Source organism: Rana temporaria, chromosome 2, assembly GCF_905171775.1.
Source record: "Rana temporaria chromosome 2, aRanTem1.1, whole genome shotgun sequence".
Classification (NCBI taxonomy): Eukaryota; Metazoa; Chordata; class Amphibia; order Anura; family Ranidae; genus Rana; species Rana temporaria.
In genome coordinates this window covers 516,238,641-516,264,971 of record NC_053490.1, presented here as the reverse complement: position 1 = coordinate 516,264,971, position 26,331 = coordinate 516,238,641, and the positions used below count along the sequence as shown (strand labels likewise).

At 47.7% G+C, this 26,331-nt stretch overlaps 1 protein-coding gene across 2 annotated transcripts in view; it reads left to right on the top strand.

Annotated features, from left to right (window-relative positions):
- Positions 1-25,496, top strand: part of C2CD2 (C2 calcium dependent domain containing 2) — a 142,039-nt gene extending 116,543 nt beyond the window's left edge. For both annotated transcript variants that reach the window (XM_040339023.1, XM_040339024.1), the window contains exons 10-15: positions 2,440-2,546; positions 3,799-3,982; positions 6,076-6,189; positions 6,285-6,412; positions 7,607-7,913; positions 24,514-25,496. In XM_040339023.1, the coding sequence (XP_040194957.1) occupies positions 2,440-2,546; positions 3,799-3,982; positions 6,076-6,189; positions 6,285-6,412; positions 7,607-7,913; positions 24,514-24,743 (1,070 nt within the window). In that variant the 3' untranslated portion in view covers positions 24,744-25,496. The remainder of the gene's footprint in view (positions 1-2,439; positions 2,547-3,798; positions 3,983-6,075; positions 6,190-6,284; positions 6,413-7,606; positions 7,914-24,513) is intronic.
- Positions 25,497-26,331: the final 835 nt, after the last annotated feature.

Here is a 26,331-nt window from a genome sequence, read left to right as displayed (position 1 = left end):
GAGTACGGGGATCGGGCGTTACATCAGTGTAAAGCAGGGGTCTCAAACGGGTGACCCTCCAGCTGTTGCAAAGTTCCATCAGGCACTGCAAGGCTGATAGTTACTAGCATGATTCCCACAGGCAGAGGCGTGATGGGTCTTGTAGTTTCGCAACAGCTGGAGGGCTGCCGCCCATTTGAGACCCTTGGTGTAAAGGGACCTCTACAGGCAGGAGGGGGAAGGGGATTAGCCAAGTGCTAAAGCTCAACTTCAGGCAACTAGGAAAAACATTCCATGTAATCCAATGTTCCAAAAAAAAAAGCAATTTTTCCTAGGTAAATCCGCCCATTGATGGTTGGAATCTTGGCCGGTTCAGCAGGCCAAGATTGTCTTGGTATAACCAGCATACTGGATTTTTAGGACGCTCCCTGCTTCCCCCTGCCAGATGAACACATTAGGGATTCCCTCATCAACACTGACTGTGTTGATGGGGGAATCAAGTGATTTTCTTCTTCTTTCACCACGAAATGGATTTTGATGCCGCTTGTCCCTTGTTGGGACCATCTGGCAAAATAAACAAAACGTCTGTTTTACGTATCTGAGCGGTTGCCTGCAGATACGCTTTTACTGCTCTCACTACATCTAGGGAGTGCAATCATTTTTCCTCCGCCGTCCGCGGACCAGAAAAAAAGGAAGTCAAAATAATATCTTGATTCAAATGAAATGACGACACCACCTTTTTATGTGTGTGTGTGCAGTATCTCACAGAAGTGAGTACACCCCTCACATTTTTGTAAATATTTTCTTCTATCTTTGACAACACTGAAGAAATGACACTTTGCTACAATGTAAAGTAGTGAGTGTACATCTTGTATAACAGTGTAAATTTGCTGTCCCCTCAAAATAACTCAACACACAGCAATTAATGTCTAAACCGCTGGCAACAAAAGTGAGTACACCCCTAAGTGAAATTGTCCAAATTGGGCCCAATTAGCCATTTTCCCTCCCGTGTCATGTGACTCGTTAGTGTTACAAGGTCTCAGGTGTGAATGGGGAGCAGGTGTGTTGAATTTGGTGTTATCACTCTCACTCTCCCATACTGGTCACTGGAAGTTCAACATGTCACCTCATGGCAAAGAACTCTCTGAGGATCTGAAAAAAAGAATTGTTGCTCTACATAAAGATGACCTAGGCCAGTGATGGTGAACGTTGGCTCCCCAGATGATTTGGGCATCATGGGAAATGTAGTTCCAAAACATCTGGGGTGCCAAGGTTCACCATCACTGGCCTAGGCTATAAGAAAATTGCCAAGACCCTGAAACTGAGCTGCAGCACGGTGGCCAAGACCATACAACGGTATAACAGGACAGGTTCCACTCGGAACAGGCCTTGTCATAATCGACCAAAGAAGTTGAGTGCACATGCTCAGTGTCATATACAAATATGGGAAATATTGGGAAATGGATGAATGAGTGCTGCCAGCATTGCTGCAGAGGGTGAAGGGGTGAATGTTTGACCGTTCTTCCAGAAGTGCATTTGTGAGGTCAGGCACTGATGTTGAACGAGAAGGCCTGGCTCGCAGTCTCCTCTCTAATTCATCCCATAGGTGTTCTATTGGGTTGACCTCAACTTGATAGAACACCCTTAACAATCACCCTTGTACAATAAGACGTGTGAGTGTGTGTGTGTGTCTGTGTGTGTCTGTATATAGACAGGGCTCAAAATTTCAAGTTCTGAGCTACTAGCCAGGCCTCAAGGGTTATTCGCCACCAGTTGCCCTGCCTAACCCCTACCATGCCCTTCCCCTAATCCGTCCCTAAACCCGCCCTCATAAATTATCTCATGAAATGACACTACTCTTATGTTTTGAACAACTTAATTCTGTTTATGTCCACCAATGCAGCCTGTGCCCGCCAATGCAGCCTGTATCTGCACGTGTCCCATAATGCAGCCTACCTGTGGATGGGAAGAGAAGAGAGCCGTCGGCTGGATGATCAGAGCAGGGAACATCACAACTTTAATTTCAATAGCTGTGTGTTCCCCTGCAGCGCGCCACCAAATAAGCCCCTCCTCTTGTCCGGTGAACTTTGATTCATGTCACCTGTCCTAGGATTGGACTGTGATCTGTCAAAGATCAAAGTCCTGGAAAAAGGAGGGGCTTATGTGACGGCGCAGGGAACACACAACTATTGAAATGAAAGCTGTGATGTTCCCTGCTCTGATCATCCAGCCGGCGTCTCTCCTCTCTTCCCCTCTGATTGGCGGTGCTCGGCCTCCCCCCCCCCCCCCCCCCCCCCACCGTGCTCCCAGGCAGCTCTTCTCGCCAGCCCTCAAAATCCACTCGCACAATGCGAGTGGGCAAGTGGATTTTTTGAGGGCTGATTTTATATATATATATTTTATTATAGATATAGTGCAGGGGATATAACTGCTAAATTCCTTATTTTTTTTTTTTTAAAGGTCCCCCCCTGTCTTGGGCGACCGTTCCCTTAGATCTGTTCAGGAAGAACCCATCAGGGAGGCAAAGCTATCCTCTCAGCTCTGGGTTTGGATCGGTCAGTGCTCAGGTAGGTACCCAGCTGTCAAAGAACCTTAATAACTGTTCTAAAATTTCAGTAGGTTGTGAAAAGAGATGTAAAATCAAGGAGTTCTATTGGAAATTTTCCAGCTTCCTATCTACGAGGAGACTACATGTTGTCATTTTGTTGCCTCAATGCTCTGCAGGCTCCTTAAAGTGGAGTTCCACCTAAAAATGGAACTTCCACTTTTTGGAATCCATTTGGCACCTTTCAAGGGGGAGGGGGGGGGACCAGATACCTGTATTAGACACTTCTGAGCATAGATAGCCGAGCCACCTACAGCTGTCTACACCACATCCGGCACCTCCTCCGTCCCCCTGCTGTCTTCTGAGAGACACACAGGTCCCAATAGACAGCAGGTACCAGTGAGATCGTGCAGGGCGACTTACGCATGCGCAGTAGAGAACAAGGAATTGAAGCCGCAAGATTCCCTCACCGAAGATGGCGGCGGCAGCACCCGAGAGCTGAGGGACAGATCGGCTTCGGGTGCCGACATCGCAGGCGCCCTGGACAGGTAAGTGTCCTTATTTTAAAAGTCAGCAGCTGCAGTATTTGGAGCTGCTGACTTAAAAAAAACAAAAAAATTGTCGGAACTCGGCTTTAAGAAAAAAAAAGAATATAAATGCACATAATTTTTTTACCTGCAAACAAATGTGCATTTATTGTTTATTTAAAACAGTTTTTTGAAAGGTGAACTGATGTAAGAAAATGGTAAATGAAAAAAACTACAAGTACCACCTGACACTGCGGCACTGCGTAGTTTGAATGGGCTGCTCAGCACGTAGTTCATTCTTCCTCTATCTTTGTAACGGAAAGCCCATACGGGGATTCGGGCACAAACCTAGAGAGAGACTGTGCAGGAGCATCACATTGCACCCATGATCTGCTGATTGCGGGTGCAATGCTCTGCAGGCTCCAGTAAAAGAAAAAAGAATGCGCTTTTTATTTTTTTTACCTGCAAACGTGCGTTTATTTTAATTTTTTTTTAAAGGTGAATTGATTCTTTAAGAAAACTGTACACAGTGAGGCAAACTGCCAAACATACTGAAAAATAGATTTATTTGGCCTCATTTCATGTCTGCAGATGTGTCCCAGTTTCCTTTGTCTGGTTCCCTCATTTGTCTTAGAGAAAGACGTTTCCTCCTCATTCTGCCACTGCTTATAGACGATCGTTTTGTTTTTTTTTCCTTCATAGCGGGGGAGCTGAAGTGAAATGTCCTTTTTGTGTTCTTCATTCCAGTTCTTGTTTGTGGAACCAAATGAATTGAAATCCTTTACAGTCCCAGTGCCGGTGCCGGCAAAGAAAGTGGAGATGGACCGCACTGTGATGCCCTGCGGCACCGTGGTCACCACCATCACCTCCGTGACTTCCAAACCGCGGCTGGAGAGCAAGAGTCCGGGGAGCCACTCCGAAAAATCGTCCGGTAGGTTGGGGGACGCAGACACAAATTCCAACCAGTGTGGAGACTTGGGAACACCACTCTGAGATCTCCCCTGTAGACTCCCCAGCAGATTGTATTTTGCATGTAATAAAGTTCAATGGACACAAGTGATGTGTTTTTACATTTTTTTCTTTAACAAACTGTATAGCTGCTTGTTGAGGAGCGGGCTGCCGCATCCTTAACAACGCGGGCTGCCGCATCCTTAACAACGCGGGCTGCCGCATCCTTAACAACGCGGGCTGCCGCATCCTTAACAACGCGGGCTGCCGCATCCTTAACAACGCGGGCTGCCGCATCCTTAACAACGCGGGCTGCCGCATCCTTAACAACGCGGGCTGCCGCATCCTTAACAACGCGGGCTGCCGCATCCTTAACAACGCGGGCTGCCGCATCCTTAACAACGCGGGCTGCCGCATCCTTAACAACGCGGGCTGCCGCATCCTTAACAACGCGGGCTGCCGCATCCTTAACAACGCGGGCTGCCGCATCCTTAACAACGCGGGCTGCCGCATCCTTAACAGATAAGTCACCGAGTGTAAAAAAAAAATAAAAAAAACAAAGTTACCGGCAAAGAAGAAATTGCCACAAAAACTGCATGGGACTCAAACCCCCCCCCCCCCCCCCCCCGTCCCAATCCATACTAGGCTCTCTTTTTGGTGGGGGAAGGATTTTGAGGGGAACCCTGTGCCAAAAAAAAAAAACATGCCATTGGCCGTCGTCGCCACCCCCCCAAAATCCATACCACACCCTTATTCCCCGCATGTCGCCTGGCAGGCCAGAAAAGGGAGGGGACGAGTGAGTGGCCCCTGCCTCGTGAATTATACAATTCTGGTATGAATTTTGAGACGAACACCCCAAGCCAAAAAAAAATGGCGTGGGGTCCTCCCAAAAAATCCATACCAGAATTGTATGGTTTAGGGGGAAGGGGCGACTCGCTTGTCCCCCCCTTCCCTGGCCTGCATGCAGATCAGGTTTTATTCAAAAAGTTAATTTGTTAATTAGATGAATGGAAAATGGGAACTAGAAATATAAGCAGGTTAAAGTTTTATATTGTACAATAACAGAACCTCTACTGGCAGTGAAGCTCTGGCATTAGATTGAGTGACAGGGGGCGGGGCATAGTGCTTTGGCAGCAGTAAAGGCAGCCAGTGAAAACTCCAGACTTTAATGCTTTTTCAGGGTTAGTGTGACTCAGTAAAGCCAATCCTCTGTTCTTTGTAGAGTGTTGCGTAACATATACCTGTCTTTTATTGTGGTCTGTGACTCCATTGGGGATATTTCCCCTTTCTTCCTGTCCCAGTGACAACTGGACCAGATATCGAGGGAGCAGGAAGTAACAGACAGCATTAGAAAACCAAACGCAAGAACAAACGGGGCACTGGATTCAAATTTTCTAAGGGTCACTGAATTTGTCATTGGGCACACTTGCTTCGGTTTGGCAGCACTCCACAAAACCACTTACAGGGAAAAAAAAGAAAAGGTCCCAGAGTTGTATCCACACGCAGAATTATGCACTGAGAGGCATGTGTTCCACAAACTGGAAATTTGCATAACCAACCGGAAATGATGTACCAGAAGCTCCACCCCGGAGTGTTTCGTCACGTTATACATGGAGAGGCGTGCGTTCCAAGAAGCGGAAATTGCATAACCTGAAGTGCCGTACGGAAGCTACTCTTCGGCGCGTTTCATCACACTGACATCATCAGGAAGCAAAGGAGCTTCCGGCATGTCACTTCCGGTTTTGCCGTTTCTGGTTCTTGAAACGCACATCTCTCAATGCACAGCCTGCATGTGGATTAAACTCTGGGTCTCCTGATGATGTCAGTGTGACGAAATTCGCTGGGGGTGGAGCTTCCGGTATGTCGCTTTCGGTTATACAATATCCGGTTCTTGGAACGCACGCCAGCTCCAGGACATGGCAGAGCGGCTGTATTAGTGCCAGTTTACCACCCCTAATAAAGCCAACATGTTTTGGGGGCCAAAGACACCCCCCACGCACTTTAACTTATTTGTGTTCAATTGATGGATGGATAAGTGAGCTTTTTACAAGGCAGTTGTTTCTTTGTGTCCATCAGATTCAGCAGCCAGCACTCCACCTAAAATCAAAGTGATTGAGCGAGATTTCTCTGTGCAGGCGATCCCGTCTCACAGCGGCGTGGTCAGCAAAGCCCTGTCCTCTTCAGACACAGGTACGGTGCCCAGGCTTCCATGTTTGGTTAGGTTATGTGACCAACGAGCGTTTTGTTTTGGTGTGATACAATAATTTTTTTTTTCTCGGATGTAGAACTTCTGATGCTGAACGGCTCTGATCCGGTCGCAGAAGCCGCCATAAGACAGCTCAGAGAATCGTCAAAACAGTCTCTAAAATCTCCCCGCAAGAAGAGTACGATCATTATATCAGGAATTTCCAAGGTGAGTGCGTTGTCCAAGGACGTGTTTACCGTATACATGGGGCGGGTGTTTGCTGATCAAATGCTGAGTTTGTTTTTGAGGCCCCATTCACATGTTGGTGATTTTTGGAATCAAGGGGCGGAATCTCCAGAATCCTGACCTCGATTCCAAAATTGCATGAAAAATGTGTTTTAAAGGGGTTGTAAAGGTACAATGTTTTTTTTTCCCCTAAATAGCTTCCTTTACCTTAGTGCAGTCCTCCTTCACTTACCTCATCCTTCCATTTTGCTTTTAAATGAAGCTAAAAAGAAGTTACGTCAGCGTATCTATTGAAACGCCGCGTAAGTTCTACGATGCGCCGGCGTATCTTTGTTTTTTATTCACAAAACAAGATACGACTGAATGTGGGCTAGAACCGACTGGCGTACGTCTTAGTACGCCGTCGGATCATAGGTGCATATTTACACTGGCCGCTAGGTGGCGCTTCCGTTGATTTCCGCGTAGAGTATGCAAATTAGCTAGATACGCGGATTCTCAGAGCGTTCGTCCGCCTGGCGCATTTTTTTACGTCGTTTGCGTAAGGCTTTTTCCGGCGTATAGTTACCCCTGCTCTATGAGGCGTACGCAATGTTGAGTATGGACGTCGGGCCAGCGTCGAATTTTCCGCTGTTTGCGTAAAACGTTCGCGAATAGGGCTTTGCGTAAATTACGTTCACGTCGTCTAGGCATTGAGCGGGCGTAATTTAATTTGAAAATTTGACGTGATACTGAGCATGCGCGGTTCGAAAAAAACGTCATTTACGTGGGGTCATGCTTAGTTTACATAAATCACGCCCCCCCTGTTCCTTATTTGATTCAGGCGCGCTTACGCCGGCACATTTGCGCTACGCCGCCGTAACTTTAGACGCAAGTGCTTTGTGAATACAGCACTTGCCTCTCAAAGTTGCGGCGGCGTAGCGTAACTACGATACGCTACGCCCACTTAATTTTACGCCCATCTACGTGAATCTGGCCCTTAGTGTCAAAAAGAGGCCTGTCCTTAAGTGGTTAAAGGATCCTTGGCACAGGTGGGAAGGGGTTAAAGGGACTGATGGTCTCTCTTACAAATCGCAAAAAATCGCCATTTGTGATATTTTATTTGACCTGGGGTGTGTCCAGCTTTCTTCCTGCATTGTAACTTCATAATAAAACTTTGGCGCTGTTCTCATTCCACAGAGCGCGCTCACTCAGGATGAAGAAGCGACTCTCATGTTCGATTACGCGGCGACCATGGACAGCGTGACCAGGAGCGACTCGCAGTTCACCAGCGCCGACCTCACTTCCAGGTTAACGATGGACAGAAGTCTACTGGCGACAGCGACTCTGCCGGTTGGCGCCACCATGGACGAGCTGCAGGATGGCTGGGATGAGGGGAGCCAGCAGGGGGACTGGACCGGGAACGGCATGGAGAGTCCGGACTGTGAAGAAGTATCTGTTAGTAACTTGAGCGTGTCGGAAACGGCGAGCATACGGAAGCCGAAAGGTCAGTGCTCATCGCCGCTCTTCGCTGTAGTTTATTTATAACGTTGTGAATGGAATGTACTGTGCCTGTTAATGTGATCCTTCTCTCCCCGGCTTATTATTAGCCTCTAATTATTGTCAGACAAATGAGCCGCTCGCTTGTAGCTGGAGGCTGCGGCACGTAACGAGGCGCTTCATGTCTTCTGTAGTCTAAAGTCGCTCAAGTTTCACCGAGATTTAAAGGGAAACGATCGTGTGTTCAGCCAGTACAGATCTTTTTATTAAACCTGAATAAATAATAAGGTAGCCAAGGGTGTTCTTCAAACGAATCCCAGTCCCTTATTAAAGCCCTTAGGATCTTTAGCCCAGGCTTTACATAAGGCTGATACTTCAGCCCAAGTTCAAATGGAATTCCACCCAAAAGTGGAACCCCCCGCTTCTCTGCCTCCCCTCCCCCTCCGGAGCCACATATGCACATTTGGGAACGGGCTGTGAAGCCGATGGGCTGAAACACCATGAATAGCGGCGGCTGCACCCGAGAGTCAATCCAAAAATCGGCTCGGGTGCCGACATTGTGGGTGCCCTGGACAGGTAAGTGTCCTTAGATTAAAAATCAGCAGCTGCAGTATTTGCGGCATTATGGGAAATGTAGTTCCAAAACATCTGGGGGTGCGCTAAGGTTCACCATCCCTGCCCTAGGCTCTGGCATGTGACGTTCAATGACAATGGGTGAGGCTTAGTTTTGTCTTTCACAGAGGCAAGGCCCTAAGTACAGCATGGGAATCTATTATATCTGCAGGCCCCACATTTCTGTACTGTTTGCTTTTAGCTCAGGTCAGGTTTTATTTAATTTTGTGAAGTTTTATTATTTTCAATGTCACATTTGCTTTAATTTTTTTTGCATGTGGTTTCTTCTTCTCTCTTCTCTTTTTCTTTCTTTTTATTTTTCTCTTTCTCTATCTATCTCTATCTCTATCTCTCTCTCTCTCTCTATCTCTATCTCTATCTCTATCTCTATCTCTATCTCTATCTCTATCTCTCTCTTTCCCTCTCTTTCCCTCTCTTTCCCTCTCTTTCCCTCTCTTTCCCTCTCTCTCTATCTCTCTCTTTCCCTCTCTTTCCCTCTCTCTTTCTCTCTCTTTCCCTCTCTCTCTCTATCCCTCTCTTTCCCTCTCTTTCCCTCTCTCTCTCTCTTTCCCCCTCTCTCTCTCTCTTTCCCTCTCTCTCTCTCTCTTTCCCTCTCTCTCTCTCTTTCCCTCTCTCTCTTTCCCTCTCTCTCTCTCTTTCCCTCTCTCTCTTTCTTTCCCTCTCTCTCTTTCTTTCCCTCTCTCTCTTTCTTTCCCTCTCTCTCTATCTCTCTCTTTCTTTCCCTCTCTCTCTTTCTTTCCCTCTCTTTCTTTCTCTCTCTCTCTCTTTCTTTCCCTCTCTCTCTTTCTTTCCCTCTCTCTCTTTCTTTCTCTCTCTCTCTTTCTTTCCCTCTCTCTCTTTCTTTCCCTCTCTCTCTTTCTTTCCCTCTCTCTCTCTCTCTCTCTCTCTCTCTCTCTCTCTCTCTTTTCTCTCTCTCTCTCTCTCTCTCTCTCTCTCTCTCTTTTCTCTCTCTCTCTCTCTCTCTCTCTCTCTCTCTCTCTCTCTCTCTTTTTTTTCTCTCTCTCTCTTTCTCTTTCTCTCTCTCTCTCTCTCTCTCTCTCTCTCTCTCTCTCTCTCTTTTTTTTTTTCTCTTTTCTCTCTCTCTCTCTCTTTTTTTTTTTTCTCTTTTCTCTCTCTCTCTCTTTCTCTCTCTTTTTCTTTTCTCTCTCTCTCTCTCTTAGCAGTGCCACTGTGTAGTCAAAGGAAAGTGCCCCAGCATGATTTTCTCTCACCATCAGGCGCCCCAACAGGTCATGTTTTCAGGATTTCCCTCAGATGAAACGGCATGGTATTTAAGGCAGTGAAACTGATTAAATCGCCTGTGCAAAATAATGGAAAACCTGACCTGTTGGGGCGCCTTGAGGACTGGAGTTGAGAAACACTGGGCTAGAATCCTGGCCGTCTCCTGGTACTTTGGTGGCTTGCTGGAGGAGGGCCAGATATCTGTTCCCTAATCATTCTCGGGGAGATGCCTGCCGGTGTACAGCAGGCCTTATTATATACACGCATCAGATCATTTATTTTACGTGTCCTTGAATGCAATCGGCATCCATGCCAGGGGCGGACTGACCACTCGGGCACTGCCCGAGGGCCCCATGCCACTAGGGGGCCCCATCAGGGTTGCCAGACTCAGAAAAAACAGGGACAGTATGTAAAAATCTGTTTTTCTAAAAATAAATCCCAAGATTATAGCTGCCCCGCCTCTCCAGTACCTTTTCAGTGTGTGTATGTATACTGTGTGTGTGTGTGTGTGGCCCCATAATCTCCTATTGCCCGGGGGGCCCCATAATCTCCTATTGCCCGGGGACCCCATGAGTTGTCAGTCCGCCCCTGATCCATGCTTAATGGCCATTAAGATAAAACCACATACAATTTTCATAGCAAGTCACCAAGTAAAAGTGCATTCACATTCATTCTGTGCAAATACGGCCAAATTAGGCGATTTCCTGTGCTTGTAGGTTATTTTTTTTTATTGATTTTAAATAAAACAAATACAGCATTTGGCCATTAGATGGCAGTAAGTTCATAACGTTTTCTTCTGATACTTGGGGCCATCTAGTGGCCAAATGGAACATTTTTCAGTTTAAATCATTAAACTTTCGACCAGCACAGAAAATATCTTTGTAGCATTTGTTTTCTTCCCCCTATTTGCACAGAATGTACATGCATTTTCACTAGGCGACTTGCTATGCAATTTTAATTTTTTTAAATAAATACACCTGCTGTGTTAAGTGATTATTGTGGATCTGAGAACACTTGCAGATTTCTAACAGAGATAAAACGAGCAATAAACAACAACTGTGTGCTGAGCATGGCTTGGCAGGATATTCTCATACATGACACAAGCAATTATCTGATTAATTGGAAGGAAATGTATAGTGGGGTAATTTTGGCAACCTCTGGGAGCGCTGAATGTGATTTTCTAATTACCGGCTGGTTAGGAATTTCTCTAATGTAAAGCGATGGGCTATTTCAGATGCTAAAATGAATGAATTGCCATTAGGACAACCCTCCTCATACATAATACGGCTTGGCAAGACTATTACTTGTATATACTTGTAAGAGAGAGTGTGTGTGTGTGTGTGTGTGTGTGTTCCTTACATTGGTGATCAGTGGGAAGAATGCCCCTTACATTGGTGATCAGTGAGAAGAATGCTCCTTACATTGGTGATCAGTGAGAAGAATGCTCCTTACATTGGTGATCAGTGAGAAGAATGTTCCTTACATTGGTGATCAGTGGGAAGAATGCTCCTTACATTGGTGATCAGTGAGAAGAATGTTCCTTACATTGGTGATCAGTGAGAAGAATTGTGAAGGATGTCAGTGTAAATCTCCCTGCTTGGTTCATGTGTCACAAGCTATTGACATGTTAATGACCCTTCCTCAGCCAGCTCCCTAGTTCAAATGGTAATTGATTTATTGTGTGTGGGAAGGAGACCGGCCTTACTGTTTACAATGATTAGATAAGGGGCTCATGTTAATTATTCTGATTGCTTCATTGTGGTCAGGCTGTTACACCTAGTAATTAACTCCGCTGATGTCTTTATCTAAAGAAACATGTCTGCATGGTCGGCTCCGACTTGTCTCCTATAATCTGTATGGGAAACCCCACTGTGTGAGGGGGGCGTTCCTAACAGGCTGTAACCACATATAAGCTGAGTTTTTGTGTCAATAAAGTGTCTTGTTCCAGCAGTAAGCTTGTCTCATGTGTGGCTTTCTGGGCGATTCCAGGGATATCCCTCCTCGTGGAATATTGGGGTGATTGTCGTTATGGGAAGAAGGGAACGTTGACGGGGATATCATACCGATACCGTCGCAATTGGTTGGTAGCAGCGGGATTTTTCCCTTCTATTCCCCTTCACACCCGGATTCCAAGCAGACACTGGAAGAACTACTGGAAGTTCGTGGAAGGATCGCTAGCAACAAAACCAAGCGGGTCATCATAGCAGAAATAATGGAGCTAGACCAGGAGAACGGGATTGCAGCAACGCCAGCAGTACAAGAGATGGAGACACCAGTGATTCAGGAGGAGTCACCAACCAACAAGCTAATGAGAGAGAAGCTAGCGTGGTTCGGCCCGAACCCAACGCCGGATGTGGTTCTGAAAGTGATGGACCTGTTAGCGGAGGAGGCTAAACAAATAAGGGACGCAGAACTACAGAAGGATAAACAAATAAGGGACGCAGAGCTACAGAAGGCTAAAGAAATAAGGGACGCAGAACTACAGAAGGATAAACAAATAAGGGACGCAGAGCTACAGTTAAAACTGGCAGCAGTCCAACAAGCAGCCGCACCTTCTACGAACAGTGAGTACAGCACAGCAGACGCAAGGAAGATTCCGTTTAGCGCTTTTAAAGCTTTTGATGAAAAGGACTGTGAAATTGATAACTACCTGGCAGACTTTGAGCGACAATGTAACCTGCACCGAATTGCTAGAAGAGAGTGGGTTGCAATATTGTCAGGCAAACTGTCAGGCAAAGCTTCTGATGCTTTCCGGACCGTGCCAGATCAGGATATCCATAGCTACGCCCGGGTTAAAGAAGCGCTCCTGGCTCGTTATGCAGTAACCCCAGAGTCCCACCGACAGAAGTTCAGGGACTCACGCAAAACCACGAAAGACTCTTACGCAGAATGGGCATGCCAGCTGTCCCTGTCGGCCTCTAACTGGGTTAACAGCAGCCAGGCCACCACCGCAGAGGACATTTTGCAACTAATGCTCCTGGAGCAATTTTACAATCACATCCAGACGGATGTCAAAGATTGGGTGAGAGATCGCAGGCCCATGACTCTACCAGAGGCCGCGAAGTTGGCGGATGAATATGCGGATACTCGCAAGACAAACCAGGTCACACCACGGGTACAACCTCCACAACCAACGGCGCCCTCACACCCACCAGCCGCTAGATACCAACCGCCTAACAGACCGATGACATCTAGCCCTCGCTACCCACGCCAGGAGGACAACGAACAACGCTGCTTCCGGTGCAAACAGTTGGGTCACTTCAAGCAGAATTGCCCCATGAACGACAACACCAGGTCAAATTGGTCTCAACCTGGGTACCGCCCACCAGCAGCAGCCCATTGTGTAGACTCGGCTTGGGATCTCCAGGAGCTGGGTCCGGAAGAACCATTGGGCACCCCTTACGAAGCCCTCATGGTACAATCTGTTATTACGGACAACAGGGAACACCATTGTCAGCTGGTCATGGGCGACCGCCATGAGCCGGAGGGGCCTTGGAGGGAGCTGGGCAGAAAGAGGCACCGCCAGCTACCCTCCAAGAAGAAGAGGTCCTGGAAGTCATATAACCAGCGGACCTGGGAGGAGAAGAAGCGACTGGAGGAGATGGAATCGCAGCGGGCGCCCCAGATGCGTGCCGAGATGTTCGCCAAGGGCCCACCGGTGGCCCCTTACACCACCACCCAGTTCCTGATGATGAAGGACCACGTGGAGAGCCTGCAGGACATGAGCAAGCAGGATCTGATCCGTGAGTACATAGAGCTGGAGGAGTGCATAAGCCGCATGGAGGAGGAGAACAACCACCTGAGGTCACAGCGGGCTGACCCCCCCAGGCTCCATGAACTGGAGATGGAGCTGGAGAAGCTCAAAGAGGAGAACCGGCGGCTGCGGAGGGAGCAGGGGGTGGCTGACCTTATGGGGCTCTGAGTCCCCTCTCCCCCCCCCCCCCGGACTCTGAGCACCAGTGCTACAGCATTTCAACAAATATAACTTTTTCTTTTTATGAATCTCCTGTGATTGTCACTTCAGAGCCATAACCTGCCCCCTCCCATAGCGGGACACCTAGACGGCGGCGCACAGACCCATTCGCTGTCTTCACACTGACTTCTGGTGACTTTGCAGATCGCACAAAGACTTGGGGACTGACCGGCGTGTGATCTGACGACCCGGTAGCATACCTGAGTCGGAAGCAGTTACCAATGGAGGTCAGTCACGCCAAACGGAGTTAACCTCGGACTAAAAGCTCTGAACCCGTCAACCCTACTGGACCAGGGAAGGTCCAACCGGGTTTGCCGGAGCAGGGAGAAAAAGGGGGGCCATTGTGAAGGATGTCAGTGTAAATCTCCCTGCTTGGTTCATGTGTCACAAGCTATTGACATGTTAATGACCCTTCCTCAGCCAGCTCCCTAGTTCAAATGGTAATTGATTTATTGTGTGTGGGAAGGAGACCGGCCTTACTGTTTACAATGATTAGATAAGGGGCTCATGTTAATTATTCTGATTGCTTCATTGTGGTCAGGCTGTTACACCTAGTAATTAACTCCGCTGATGTCTTTATCTAAAGAAACATGTCTGCATGGTCGGCTCCGACTTGTCTCCTATAATCTGTATGGGAAACCCCACTGTGTGAGGGGGGCGTTCCTAACAGGCTGTAACCACATATAAGCTGAGTTTTTGTGTCAATAAAGTGTCTTGTTCCAGCAGTAAGCTTGTCTCATGTGTGGCTTTCTGGGCGATTCCAGGGATATCCCTCCTCGTGGAATATTGGGGTGATTGTCGTTATGGGAAGAAGGGAACGTTGACGGGGATATCATACCGATACCGTCGCAAGAATGTCCCTTACATTGGTGATCAGTGGGAAGAATGTCCCATACATTGGTGATCAGTGAGAAGAATGCTCCTTACATTGGTGATCAGTGGGAAGAATGTTCCTTACATTGGTGATCAGTGAGAAGAATGTCCCTTACATTGGTGATCAGTGAGAAGAATGTTCCTTACATTGGTGATCAGTGAGAAGAATGTTCCTTACATTGGTGATCAGTGAGAAGAATGTTCCTTACATTGGTGATCAGTGAGAAGAATGTTCCTTACATTGGTGGTCAGTGAGAAGAATGTCCCTTACATTGGTGGTCAGTGAGAAGAATGTTCCTTACATTGGTGATCAGTGAGAAGAATGTTCCTTACATTGGAGATCAGTGGGAAGAATGTTCCTTACATTGGTGATCAGTGGGAAGAATGTCCCTTACATTGGTGATCAGTGAGAAGAATGTTCCTTACATTGGTGATCAGTGGGAAGAATGTTCCTTACATTGGTGATCAGTGAGAAGAATGTCCCTTACATTGGTGATCAGTGAGAAGAATGTTCCTTACATTGGTGATCAGTGAGAAGAATGTTCCTTACATTGGTGATCAGTGAGAAGAATGTTCCTTACATTGGTGATCAGTGAGAAGAATGTTCCTTACATTGGTGGTCAGTGAGAAGAATGTCCCTTACATTGGTGGTCAGTGAGAAGAATGTTCCTTACATTGGTGATCAGTGAGAAGAATGTTCCTTACATTGGAGATCAGTGGGAAGAATGTTCCTTACATTGGTGATCAGTGGGAAGAATGTCCCTTACATTGGTGATCAGTGAGAAGAATGTTCCTTACATTGGTGATCAGTGGGAAGAATGTTCCTTACATTGGTGATCAGTGGGAAGAATGTTCCTTACATTGGTGATCAGTGGGAAGAATGTCCCTTACATTGGTGATCAGTGGGAAGAATGTTCCTTACATTGGTGATCAGTGGGAAGAATGTTCCTTACATTGGTGATCAGTGGGAAGAATGCTCCTTACATTGGTGATCAGTGGGAAGAATGTTCCTTACATTGGTGCTCAGTGAGAAGAATGTTCCTTACATTGGTGATCAGTGAGAAGAATGTCCCTTACATTGGTGATCAGTGAGAAGAATGTCCCTTACATTGGTGATCAGTGGGAAGAATGCTCCTTATATTGGTGATCAGTGGAAAGAATGACCTGCACTAGGTTACATACACGTTAAAGCCAAAATATAGAGTCTATGTGCAATTTTTGCACATAGACTTCTGTCTTGATCCTGGTTTTCCCTGCCACTCCCCTTTCCCTCACCACCCCAACCTTTTTCCACACCACCAGGGAAGTTGTTCCTTAAACTTTGGGTTCCAGTTTTAGAGCAGTGGGGCCCCCATATGCAGAATCATAAATGCTCCTACCTATCCTCTGCTTTTTAAAGCCTAACCCCATGAAAATAAAAAATAGAATCCACAGTTGCAGTGGGCTCCCCAAGGGTTAAATGCTTGTTTAGTCTAGGGCCATGGGATTAAAGTGTAAATACTTACCATACTACTCCCTCCAGACATGTGACCGGTCCCCTGCAGTCTGCTCTGTAAGCTGCAACCAGCTCTGGTCACACTCCAGCCTCCTCCATGCATTATAGAGGGTTATTGTACCTGTATGGTGCACAATGACACTGAGGCTCCGCCCACAGTCCAGATCTTGGGGAATGAGGAAGAGAGCGCCGGAGCGAAGAATCGGGTAAGTGAAAGAGCCTGTTCTATAATCCACTTGGCTAGGGGTGTCCAATTCTATTTTATCGTGGACCACATGGGCATTATGGTTGCCCACATCGAAATTATGGTTGTCCACACAGGGCCAGTTCTATCTGGAATACTAAATGTCCAGAGCACCCTACTCCCCCCTTTACATCAAGTGTCAATAGCTCCCCCCACATCAGAAGTTGAGAGTCCCCCACCCTCCCTTGCATCACTGTGCACCTACCTCACCTTGTGCTGCTGCCGGGGAGAAGCTGGAGTGGAACTGGGAAGAAGGTGCAGAGACTGGAGGAGGACCAGAGGAGGGCTGGAGTCGACTGCTGGTTTCTGCTTAATGCTGAGACCAGGGGACATGGAGACAAAGGGGTGCTGCGGCTGTACAGTAAGGCGCAAGATCTGTAGGAGGCGTTCTGTCCTTCTCTCTGCTGCCAACTGTTGAGATATGGGGAGACAGCTAGGAGCCTCTTTGTGGCTGCACAGAGAAGTGCAGGATTTGTCGGAGGAGTTCTGTCCTCCTCTCTGCTAAAACAAGGTGAGGACTGAGACAATGGTGGTGCTGCAGCTGCAGGAGAGGTGCGAGGGCCACATGAAATGGCCTGGTGGGCCAGATTCGGCCCGTGGGCCTAGTATTTCACACATGTGCTCTAGACACAACAAGCCATTATCCTCACAAGGGGACAGTGGCCCTCTGCAGGGGTGGATATTTTTCCTGGAGTTGGGCTTTATCCTTTCCTGTATATTCTAATAGTGGTGCTTGTTCAGTATGATCCTGTCTCGGCTCTCCTTCTGCTATCTGTAGTCATTTTCTGTTTCTCTTTTAGCTACGGGCTGCTGTGGAAAGTGTTGGGGCAAAAAATAATTTTAAAAGCTGCTTGCTGGCCTTCTTGCTCTTACTTTTATGGTGGCGGCGGCTTCTCCTGGAAACCCGAGGAGCTGACGCTCTTGCAGATTAGATGCTAAAAAGTGTCACATAGTTCTGGGGCTCTGGTGAGGCACTTTGTGAGTGAAGCTCCTGAAATGACATTTGTGTGTGTCTTCTCATCTTCCATTTTTTCTTTCATCATCGTCATTCTTGCCATTTCTTCTGTAACCTTAAGAGGATCTTTTCGTGAATTAATTGCTTGCACAGTAAGTTGAAGCATTTCCCTTCTTGTTGTGAAATAGCGTGTGCTTTGTTTCAAGGGTCAGTCCACCCGAAGCTGAGATTTGAGTCTCCACATCTGCTGTGGCCATTATGAGGGGATCCCACTCTCCTTGTTGGATCTTGAATTCATTTGAAATGAAGAAGAAAGCAAATAAAGTAGTAGAATGGGAAAAGGTGGCTGCAAAGACCCAAAGTTCCAAGTGGGTTGGAAGACTCAAAGGTGTCCCAGGTTGGAGGGGAAGACCCAAAGGTGTACAAGGCGGGCAGGAGGACTCAAAAATATCCATTGTTGGAGGAAAGACCCAAAGGTGTCCCAGGCGGGCGGGAGGACCCAAAGTAGTCCTATTTGAGCACAAGACTTATTAAAATTTTGGGTGGATGGAAGAAAAAACTATAAATTGTTGGAGGAAAGATCTAAAGGTGTCTCCGACAGGCATGAGGACCCAAAGATGTCCCAAGTGGGCTGGAGGGCCCAAAGGTGTCCCAGGTGGGCAGGAGGACCCAAAGGTGTCCCAGGCCGAGTTGTAGGACCCAAAGTAGTCCTTATTTCAATTTTGGGTGGATGGAAGACAAAAATATCAATTGTGCCTAGAGGTGTCGCAGGCGGGCAGGAGGGCCCAAAGGTGTCGCCTGGCGGGGGAGGGCTCAGAGGTGTCGCCTGGCGGGGGAGGGCTCAGAGGTGTCGCGGGCGGGGGAGGGCTCAGAGGTGTCGCGGGCGGGGGAGGGCTCAGAGGTGTCGCGGGAGGGCTCAGAGGTGTCGCAGGCGGGCGGGGGAGGGCCCAGAGGTGGCAGGGGAGGGCCCAAAGGTGTCGCAGGCGGGCGGGGGAGGGCCCAGAGGTGTCGCAAGCGGGCGGGGGAGGGCCCAGAGGTGTCGCAGGCGGGCGGGGGAGGGCCCAGAGGTGTCGCGTGCGGGAGGGCCCAGAGGTGTCGCGGGAGGGCCCAAAGGTGTCACAGGCGGGCGGGAGGGCCCAAAGGTGTCACAGGCGGGAGGGCCCAAAGGTGTCGCAGGTGGGCGGGAGGGCCCAAAGGTGTCGCAGGCGGGCGGGAGGGCCCAAAGGTGTCGCAGGCGGGCGGGAGGGCCCAAAGGTGTCGCGGGCGGGAGGGCCCAAAGGTGTCGCAGGCGGGCGGGAGGGCCCAGAGGTGTCGCAGGTGGGAGGGCCCAGAGGTGTCGCAGGTGGGAGGGCCCAGAGGTGTCGCGGGCGGGGAGGGCCCAAAGGTGTCACAGGCGGGCGGGTGGGCCCAGAGGTGTCGCGGGCGGGCGGGCCCAGAGGTGTCGCAGGCGTGCGGGAGGGCCCAGAGGTGTCGCAGGCGGGCAGCAGGAGCCAAAGTAGTCCTATTTAAGTGCAAGACGTATTTAATTTTTGGGTGGATGGAAGAATTTCTGAATTGCTCACCAACCTCTTATGTCTCCTGGGGACAACAGTAGCAAGATATCCCCATCTGAATTCTACAGAAATAAAAAGGAGAGTGGGATCCCTATGTGACTGCTGTGGCAGGTGCGTGGAGTCCAGAACACAGATGCAGAAATCTCACTTCAAGAGTATTATATATATAATATGTAAAAGATCAATAAATTAGTAATTTAATTTGAGGATCAGGAATTAATTCTAATGAAAACCGCAAACTCGGGTGGACTGCCCCTTAATAACATACAAGCCTCATGCATGAAAAGTCTTCTTGTTGCCCACATTTATATATATTTTTTATATATATATAATGACAAGTGATGGGTTTCTAAGGGTAACAAGAACGCTTTTTATTTAGAACAGTGGCGCTGAGTGTCCTGTGTACATGTACAGCTACCTAGACCAATAGAGAACGTTTGCCAAGATTAGGCAGCTGTCATCCCTGCTAGGCTGGTCAGTTTTCCAGCAGTTATCCAAAGGGCATCAGCATTTAAAACAGTCGCCTGTAAAAAATAAAAATAAAGTGTTGGCTCATGGTAAAACAAACATTTCATAATTCTTCTGCCTTGCTTTCATTCAATGTTTAAAGGGAATTAAAAAAAAAAATGCTGCTTGTGTTAACTGTCTCTCCTTAACAAATGCACCGCACTCCCTCCTCTTAGGAACAGTCACCATTTTTCAGGTTCTATGACTTTACCAGTCACTGCATTATAGCTTCATTCAAACATCCATCATTCTTCTTGTCTTCTCCTCCTCATCAGAGTCCTACACCTATATAATAAAACCTGACCTAGCTTGTCACCCTTGATGAATTGGCTGCACTTCTTCTTTGCAGCCACTAGATGGCACTGCGCATATAGTAAGCAATATGATCAGCAACAGCAGTAGATGATCTTCGGACAGAGATTTTGAGGGTACCAAAGTTTACATAACTTTATTTCTTTACTTCCACAGAGAAATCGCAAACTGATTGGCTCATTTGCATATTAAGGACACATCAGGGAATACAAAAGACTCTTTGCGCTAAATATCTGAACGTATTTACAGTCTTACAAATCTATATTGTGCTTTTGGTGGTATCCCATGGTTCTTCAAAAAGAATTGCCTAAAATACTAAAGACAGTCAAACTAGACTGATGACCACAATCCTTTTTTTGGTTGTTACTTGCCCATATTCCCTTGGCATCTTGTGGTTTGTGTGTCTGTATTCCCTGGCATTTAGTGGTTATTGTGTCCTAATTGTTCCCCTATCCCCCTGGCATCATGTGGTTATTGTGCCTGTATTTCCCTGGCGTCATGTGGTTATTGTGCCTGTATTTCCCTGGTGTCATGTGGTTATTGTGCCTGTATTTCCCTGGCGTCATGTGGTTATTGTGCCTGTATTTCCCTGGCGTCATGTGGTTATTGTGCCTGTATTTCCCTGGCGTCATGTGGTTATTGTGCCTGTATTTCCCTGGCGTCATGTGGTTATTGTGCCTGTATTTCCCTGGCGTCATGTGGTTATTGTGCCTGTATTCCCCTGGCATGCTGTGGTTATTGTGCCTGTCTTCGTCTGGCATCCTGTAGTTATTGTGCCTGTCTTCCCCTGGCATCCTGTAGTTATTGTGCCTGTCTTCCCCTGGCATCCTGTGGTTATTGTGCCTGTCTTCCCCTGGCATCCTGTGGTTATTGTGCCTGTATTCCCCTGGCATCATGTGGTTATTGTGCCTGTATTCTCCGGGCATTATGTGGTTATTGTGCCTGTATTCCCCTGGCATGCTGTGGTTATTGTGCCTGTATTCCCCTGGCATGCTGTGGTTATTGTGCCTGTCTTCCCCTGGCATCCTGTGGTTATTGTGCCTGTCTTCCCCTGGCATCATGTGGTTATTGTGCCTGTATTCCCCTGGCATCATGTGGTTATTGTGCCTGTATTCTCCGGGCATTATGTGGTTATTGTGCCTTGCATGCTGTGGTTATTGTGCCTGTCTTCCCCTGGCATCCTGTGGTTATTGTGCCTGTCTTCCCCTGGCATCCTGTGGTTATTGTGCCTGTCTTCCCCTGCCATCATGTGGTTATTGTGCCTGTATTCTCCGGGCATTATGTGGTTATTGTGCCTTGCATGCTGTGGTTATTGTGCCTGTATTCCCCTGGCATCATGTGGTTATTGTGCCTTGCATGCTGTGGTTATTGTGCCTGTCTTCCCCTGGCATCATGTGGTTATTGTGCCTGTATTCTCCGGGCATTATGTGGTTATTGTGCCTTGCATGCTGTGGTTATTGTGCCTGTATTCCCCTGGCATCATGTGGTTATTGTGCCTTGCATGCTGTGGTTATTGTGCCTGTATTCCCCTGGCATCATGTGGTTATTGTGCCCTGCATGCTGTGGTTATTGTGCCTGTATTCCCCTGGCATCATGTGGTTATTGTGCCTTGCATGCTGTGGTTATTGTGCCTGTATTCCCCTGGCATCATGTGGTTATTGTGCCTTGCATGCTGTGGTTATTGTGCCTGTATTCCCCTGGCATGCTGTGGTTATTGTGCCTGTATTCCCCTGGCATGCTGTGGTTATTGTGCCTGTATTCCCCTGGCATCCTGTGGTTATTGTGCCTGTCTTCCCCTGGCATCCTGTGGTTATTGTGCCTGTCTTCCCCTGCCATCATGTGGTTATTGTGCCTGTATTCTCCGGGCATTATGTGGTTATTGTGCCTTGCATGCTGTGGTTATTGTGCCTGTATTCCCCTGGCATCATGTGGTTATTGTGCCTTGCATGCTGTGGTTATTGTGCCTGTATTCCCCTGGCATCATGTGGTTATTGTGCCTTGCATGCTGTGGTTATTGTGCCTGTATTCCCCTGGCATCATGTGGTTATTGTGCCTTACATGCTGTGGTTATTGTGCCTGTATTTCCCTGGCATCATGTGGTTATTGTGCCTGTATTCCCCTGACATCATGCGATTATTGTGCCTGTATTTCCCTGGCATTGTGTGGTTATTGTGCCTGTACAACGCTGGTCATACTAGGGGTTGACCAATTATCGTAGTGGCCGATTATCGGGGCCGATATTCACAAAATTTCAAATAATCGCTATACGTCAAACGTATTGTTATTGGCGACCTCTCCTTGTCCCCACACACAGTGCTCTCACCACCCATCTACCCGCATGTGGAAGTTTACCCGCTCGGACGCCACTAAGAGGCGAGGCTGCCAGAAGTAGTAACAAGCTGCATATGGGTGGCAGGTGGCAGTGGCAAGTGACAAGCTGCATATGGGTGGCAGGTGAGGGTGACAAGCTGAATCTGGGTGTCAGGGGACGACAACTTAAATGGAAGAGCCCTCAAGGGGTTTTTAAGCAGCGAAAAGATGTATAAAACAAGTAACAGTTTATTTTTGTATAAATATATGTTTATTCCATATATCACAGTATCAAAAAAGGGGAGTAACGGGCATAGATGCATGGGAGTCATAAAAAGCAATTTTGGCCAATTCAAAAACATAACTCATCAAGGAGAGAACATGTACACATAAACTCAAATTGCAACAACAATGAACCTATATGAAAATCCACATGATATCCCTACGCGTTTCGACCAATTTAAGTTATATGTATTCTTCAGGGGAATATATTAAATTTCTGGTGAATTGCATTCCCTGGCCGAACAAATTGCTACTCATCTATAAGTCCATCCAGCCTTGATGATCCCGGAGTTTCTCCACATGCTTCTTGGGTCCCCCACAGGGAAGAGCCCCACCTCCAAAACAGCTTACGAGGAGTCACCCCCTTGTATCCGGGGGAAGGGAAAAGTGAGAGGAGTTTTAGTTTGAGGGAGGGGTGCGACCCAACCCCCCCCCCCCCCCCCCGCAATTTTCTTAGTTGGTTCAATAATTAGACAAGCTCAAATAATGGGCAACGTAGTGCAACAAATGGTACCTTCACATGTTTTTTTTGTTGTCTGAAGGACTTGGGGAGAGGTTTTGTCACTGTGACTGTTAGACAGCCTTCCAGCGATCTCAAGCTGCATATGGGTGGCAGGTAACCGTGGCAAGTGACATGCTGCATCTGTGTGGCAGGTGACGGTGACAAGCTGCATATGGGTGGCAGGTAACAGTGGCAAGTGACAAGCTGCAATATGGGTGGCAGGTGACGGTGACAAGCTGCATATGGGTGGCAGGTAACAGTGGCAAGTGACAAGCTGCATATGGGTGGCAGGTGACAAGCTGCATATGGGTGGCAGGTGACAAGCTGCATATGGGTGGCAGGTGACGGTGACAAGCTGCATATGGGTGGCAGGTGACGGTGACAAGCTGCATATGGGTGGCAGGTGACTGTGACAAGCTGCATATGGGTGGCAGGTGACGGTGACAAGCTGCATATAGGTGGCAGGTGACGGTGACAAGCTGCATATGGGTGGCAGGTAACAGTGGCAAGTGACATGCTACATCGTGTGGCAGGTGACGGTGACCAGCTGCATATGGGTGGCAGGTGACGGTGACAAGCTGCATATGGGTGGCAGGTAACAGTGGCAAGTGACAAGCTGCATCTGGGTGGCAGGTGACGTGCTGCATCATGTGACCACTGTGTTACATGATCGCCTGTGCTTCCTGCCATTCCCCCCCTTCCCCAGGCATGTCAAGCTATTTACAGGTACACCTGAGCAGGTGGGAAGGAGTTTTAAAGCATTTTCCATTTTGTTGACTATAATGTTATGCATTTATTTTATCAAAGCACACAAGGGATACAGCAAGCAGTAATTAAAAAAGTTTATATATATATATATATATAATCTCGCACTGATGTGAAGAGCTTCATAGATTATATTGGTAAGTTTTTTTATGTACTTTTAGCGAACTGTGATCCTGCGTTGTAGCAATGTAGCTGATCCCTAACAGAGCGGCGCACAGCATTTCAGAGGCAGCTTTTGACCTGCTTTGCATTGCTCTGTGTTCCTTTGGGCACAACATGTCCTAATGAGGGGCATTTGATCTGCAGGCAGAGGTAAGATGTTGCATTTGAATAGAATGCCAGTCAACATGAGCCCTAAAGCTGCTATGTATCTAATACTGGAGAGGTGCTGCATCCCTATGGTGTCCTTCATTGGGGTTACTGGACAGGTAGTGAAATGTGTGTTCAATTCTTCAGCTCTTAGTGCATCTCTTTATATATCTGCAAATCTTGTATCTAAGTAAACTTTAGACCAGTGGTCATCAACCCTGTCCTCAGGGCCCACTTACAGGCCAGGTTTTATGTATTACCTTGGGGAGATGCAGACTAGAATGCTGCAATCACGGAAGTGCAAACGATATCACCTGTGATGTATTTCAGTTATCTTGCAAACCTGGCCTGTTGGTGGGTCCCGAAGGACAGGGTTGATCACCACTGCTTTAGATGACAGGTTCACCCCAAAAAAAACTGATATTTCACCTATAGGTGGCGTCTGTTGGGCCGAGTCTCTACTGGGGAAGTCACCTACTGTAAGTCTTGATGGTGTCCCTGCCAATTTTGGAGGGTTTTGGGTTCTCTCCCAGCTTGTGGTATTCCCACTTTTCCTGTGTCTCCAGCGTCCACCAATAACGGAAATATTAGTACTGAAGCGGGGAGTGATCCTTTAATTTTTAGATTTGAAGCTGAGGTCTAAGCAACCATACTAACCTTCCCTTCCTTGCAGGTGGATTCTTACACAAAGGCGCAAAGCTGTTTTTCCGCCGAAGGCACCAGCAAAAAGACCCCAGCATGAGCCAATCTCACAACGACCTGGTCTACCTGGAGCAGCCGGGGGCCCCAGAGCACCGCAAGAAAGGCGCCACGCTGTCCCGGCTCCTGAACAAGAAGCTCCTCCCGAAAACGAAACACAAAAACAAACTGCAGAGCCGGCCCGGCGAGGGGGAGCAAGAATGAAAAAAGCCACGCATTGGGGGACTTGGAGCGGACAAGCGCCTCCCCGCGGGCGGATGATTCTGGTGGGAGGGCGGTGCAGAGACTGTCCTCTCCCGGACAAAGTCATCATGTGAATCCATTTTCCTTCTTCTAGCTTAACACTGTGAGACATTTAGGAGCCTTTAGAAGAGACAGAATGGCCGCCTCCTGTGTGTGTGTGCGTATGAGTGTGTGAGGGAGGCGGATTTACTTTAAAGCGATGGTAATTGAGCATAACGCCTGTGTGATAAGGCTTTGATGGAAGTGGCCATGCCCAGATTTGTACTATTGCACAGACAAAGCCTCACTGCCCCAGAATGTGGAACACAAGTCAGACAGCTTGGTGGGTAACACTCCTGCTTGGGAAGTCCTGGGTTTTCACCTTGCCAGTGAACCTTACAGCATGGAGTGTAGTTGTTTCCCAAGCGCCTGCATGGCTTTCACCAGTTCCCGTTATTTAAAACCCAACTCCAGACAAACTTTTTTTTGTTTGTTTGTTTAAATAGAGTGGGAAAGGGTTAGAGCAGTTCTTCTCAACCAAGGTTCCATGGAGCCCTTGGGTTCCCCCAGAAGATGCTAGAGGTTGCTTAAACTTTGGCCAAATTGAACTTCCATTTGATGGTGCCTGCAATGTTCCAGGATCAACACCACTTGGCAAAGCCAGCGGCATGACATCAATTATCTTTTTAGCTTTCTATAATGGTGGAACCTTCCTAATGACCTCCAGTATAACAGGCATTTTTGCCATTGGTTTTAGTAAAGGTTCCCCAAGACCGGCAAATGAAACACAAGTCAGTAAGCTTGGTGGTTAACACTCCTGCTTAGGAAGTCCTGGGTTTGAACCATGCCAATGAACCTTACGGCATGGAAGGTGGTTTTTTCCCAAGCCCCTGCATGGCCTTCACCAGTTCCCATTATTTAAAACCCAACTCCAACCAAACTTTTTTGTTTGTTTGTTTAAATAGAGTGGGAAAGGGTTAGAGCAGTTCTTCTCAACCAAGGTTCCATGGAGCCCTTGGGTTCCTCCAGAAGATGCTAGAGGTTGCTTAAACTTTGGCCAAATTGAACTTCCATTTGATGGTGCCTGCAAGGTTCAAGGACCCACACCACTTGGCAAAGCCAGCGGCATGACATCAATTATCTTTTTAGCTTTCTATAATGGTGGAACCTTCCTAATGACCTCCAGTATAAGAGGCATTTTTGCCATTGACCTCATTAATTTTAGTAACGTTTCCCCAAGACCGGAAAATTATTTTAGGGATCTTCTAGGGCAGGGATATGCAATTAGCGGACCTCCAGATGTTGCAGAACTACTAGTCCCATGAGGCATAGCAAGAGTCTGAAAGCCACAAGCATGACACCCAGAGGCAGAGGCATGATGGGACTTGTAGTTTTGCAACAGCTGGAGTCCTGCTAATTGCATATCCCTGTTCTAGGGTAAATAGGTTGAGAAAGGCACATTCAAATTTTGGCATCTGTGTGCCTTTTGAGGAGATCTAATCCTACTTCCTGTCAGGACAGGAAGTGATGGGCAATCTCTTTATTGGAGAAATGTAAAAAAAATTACATT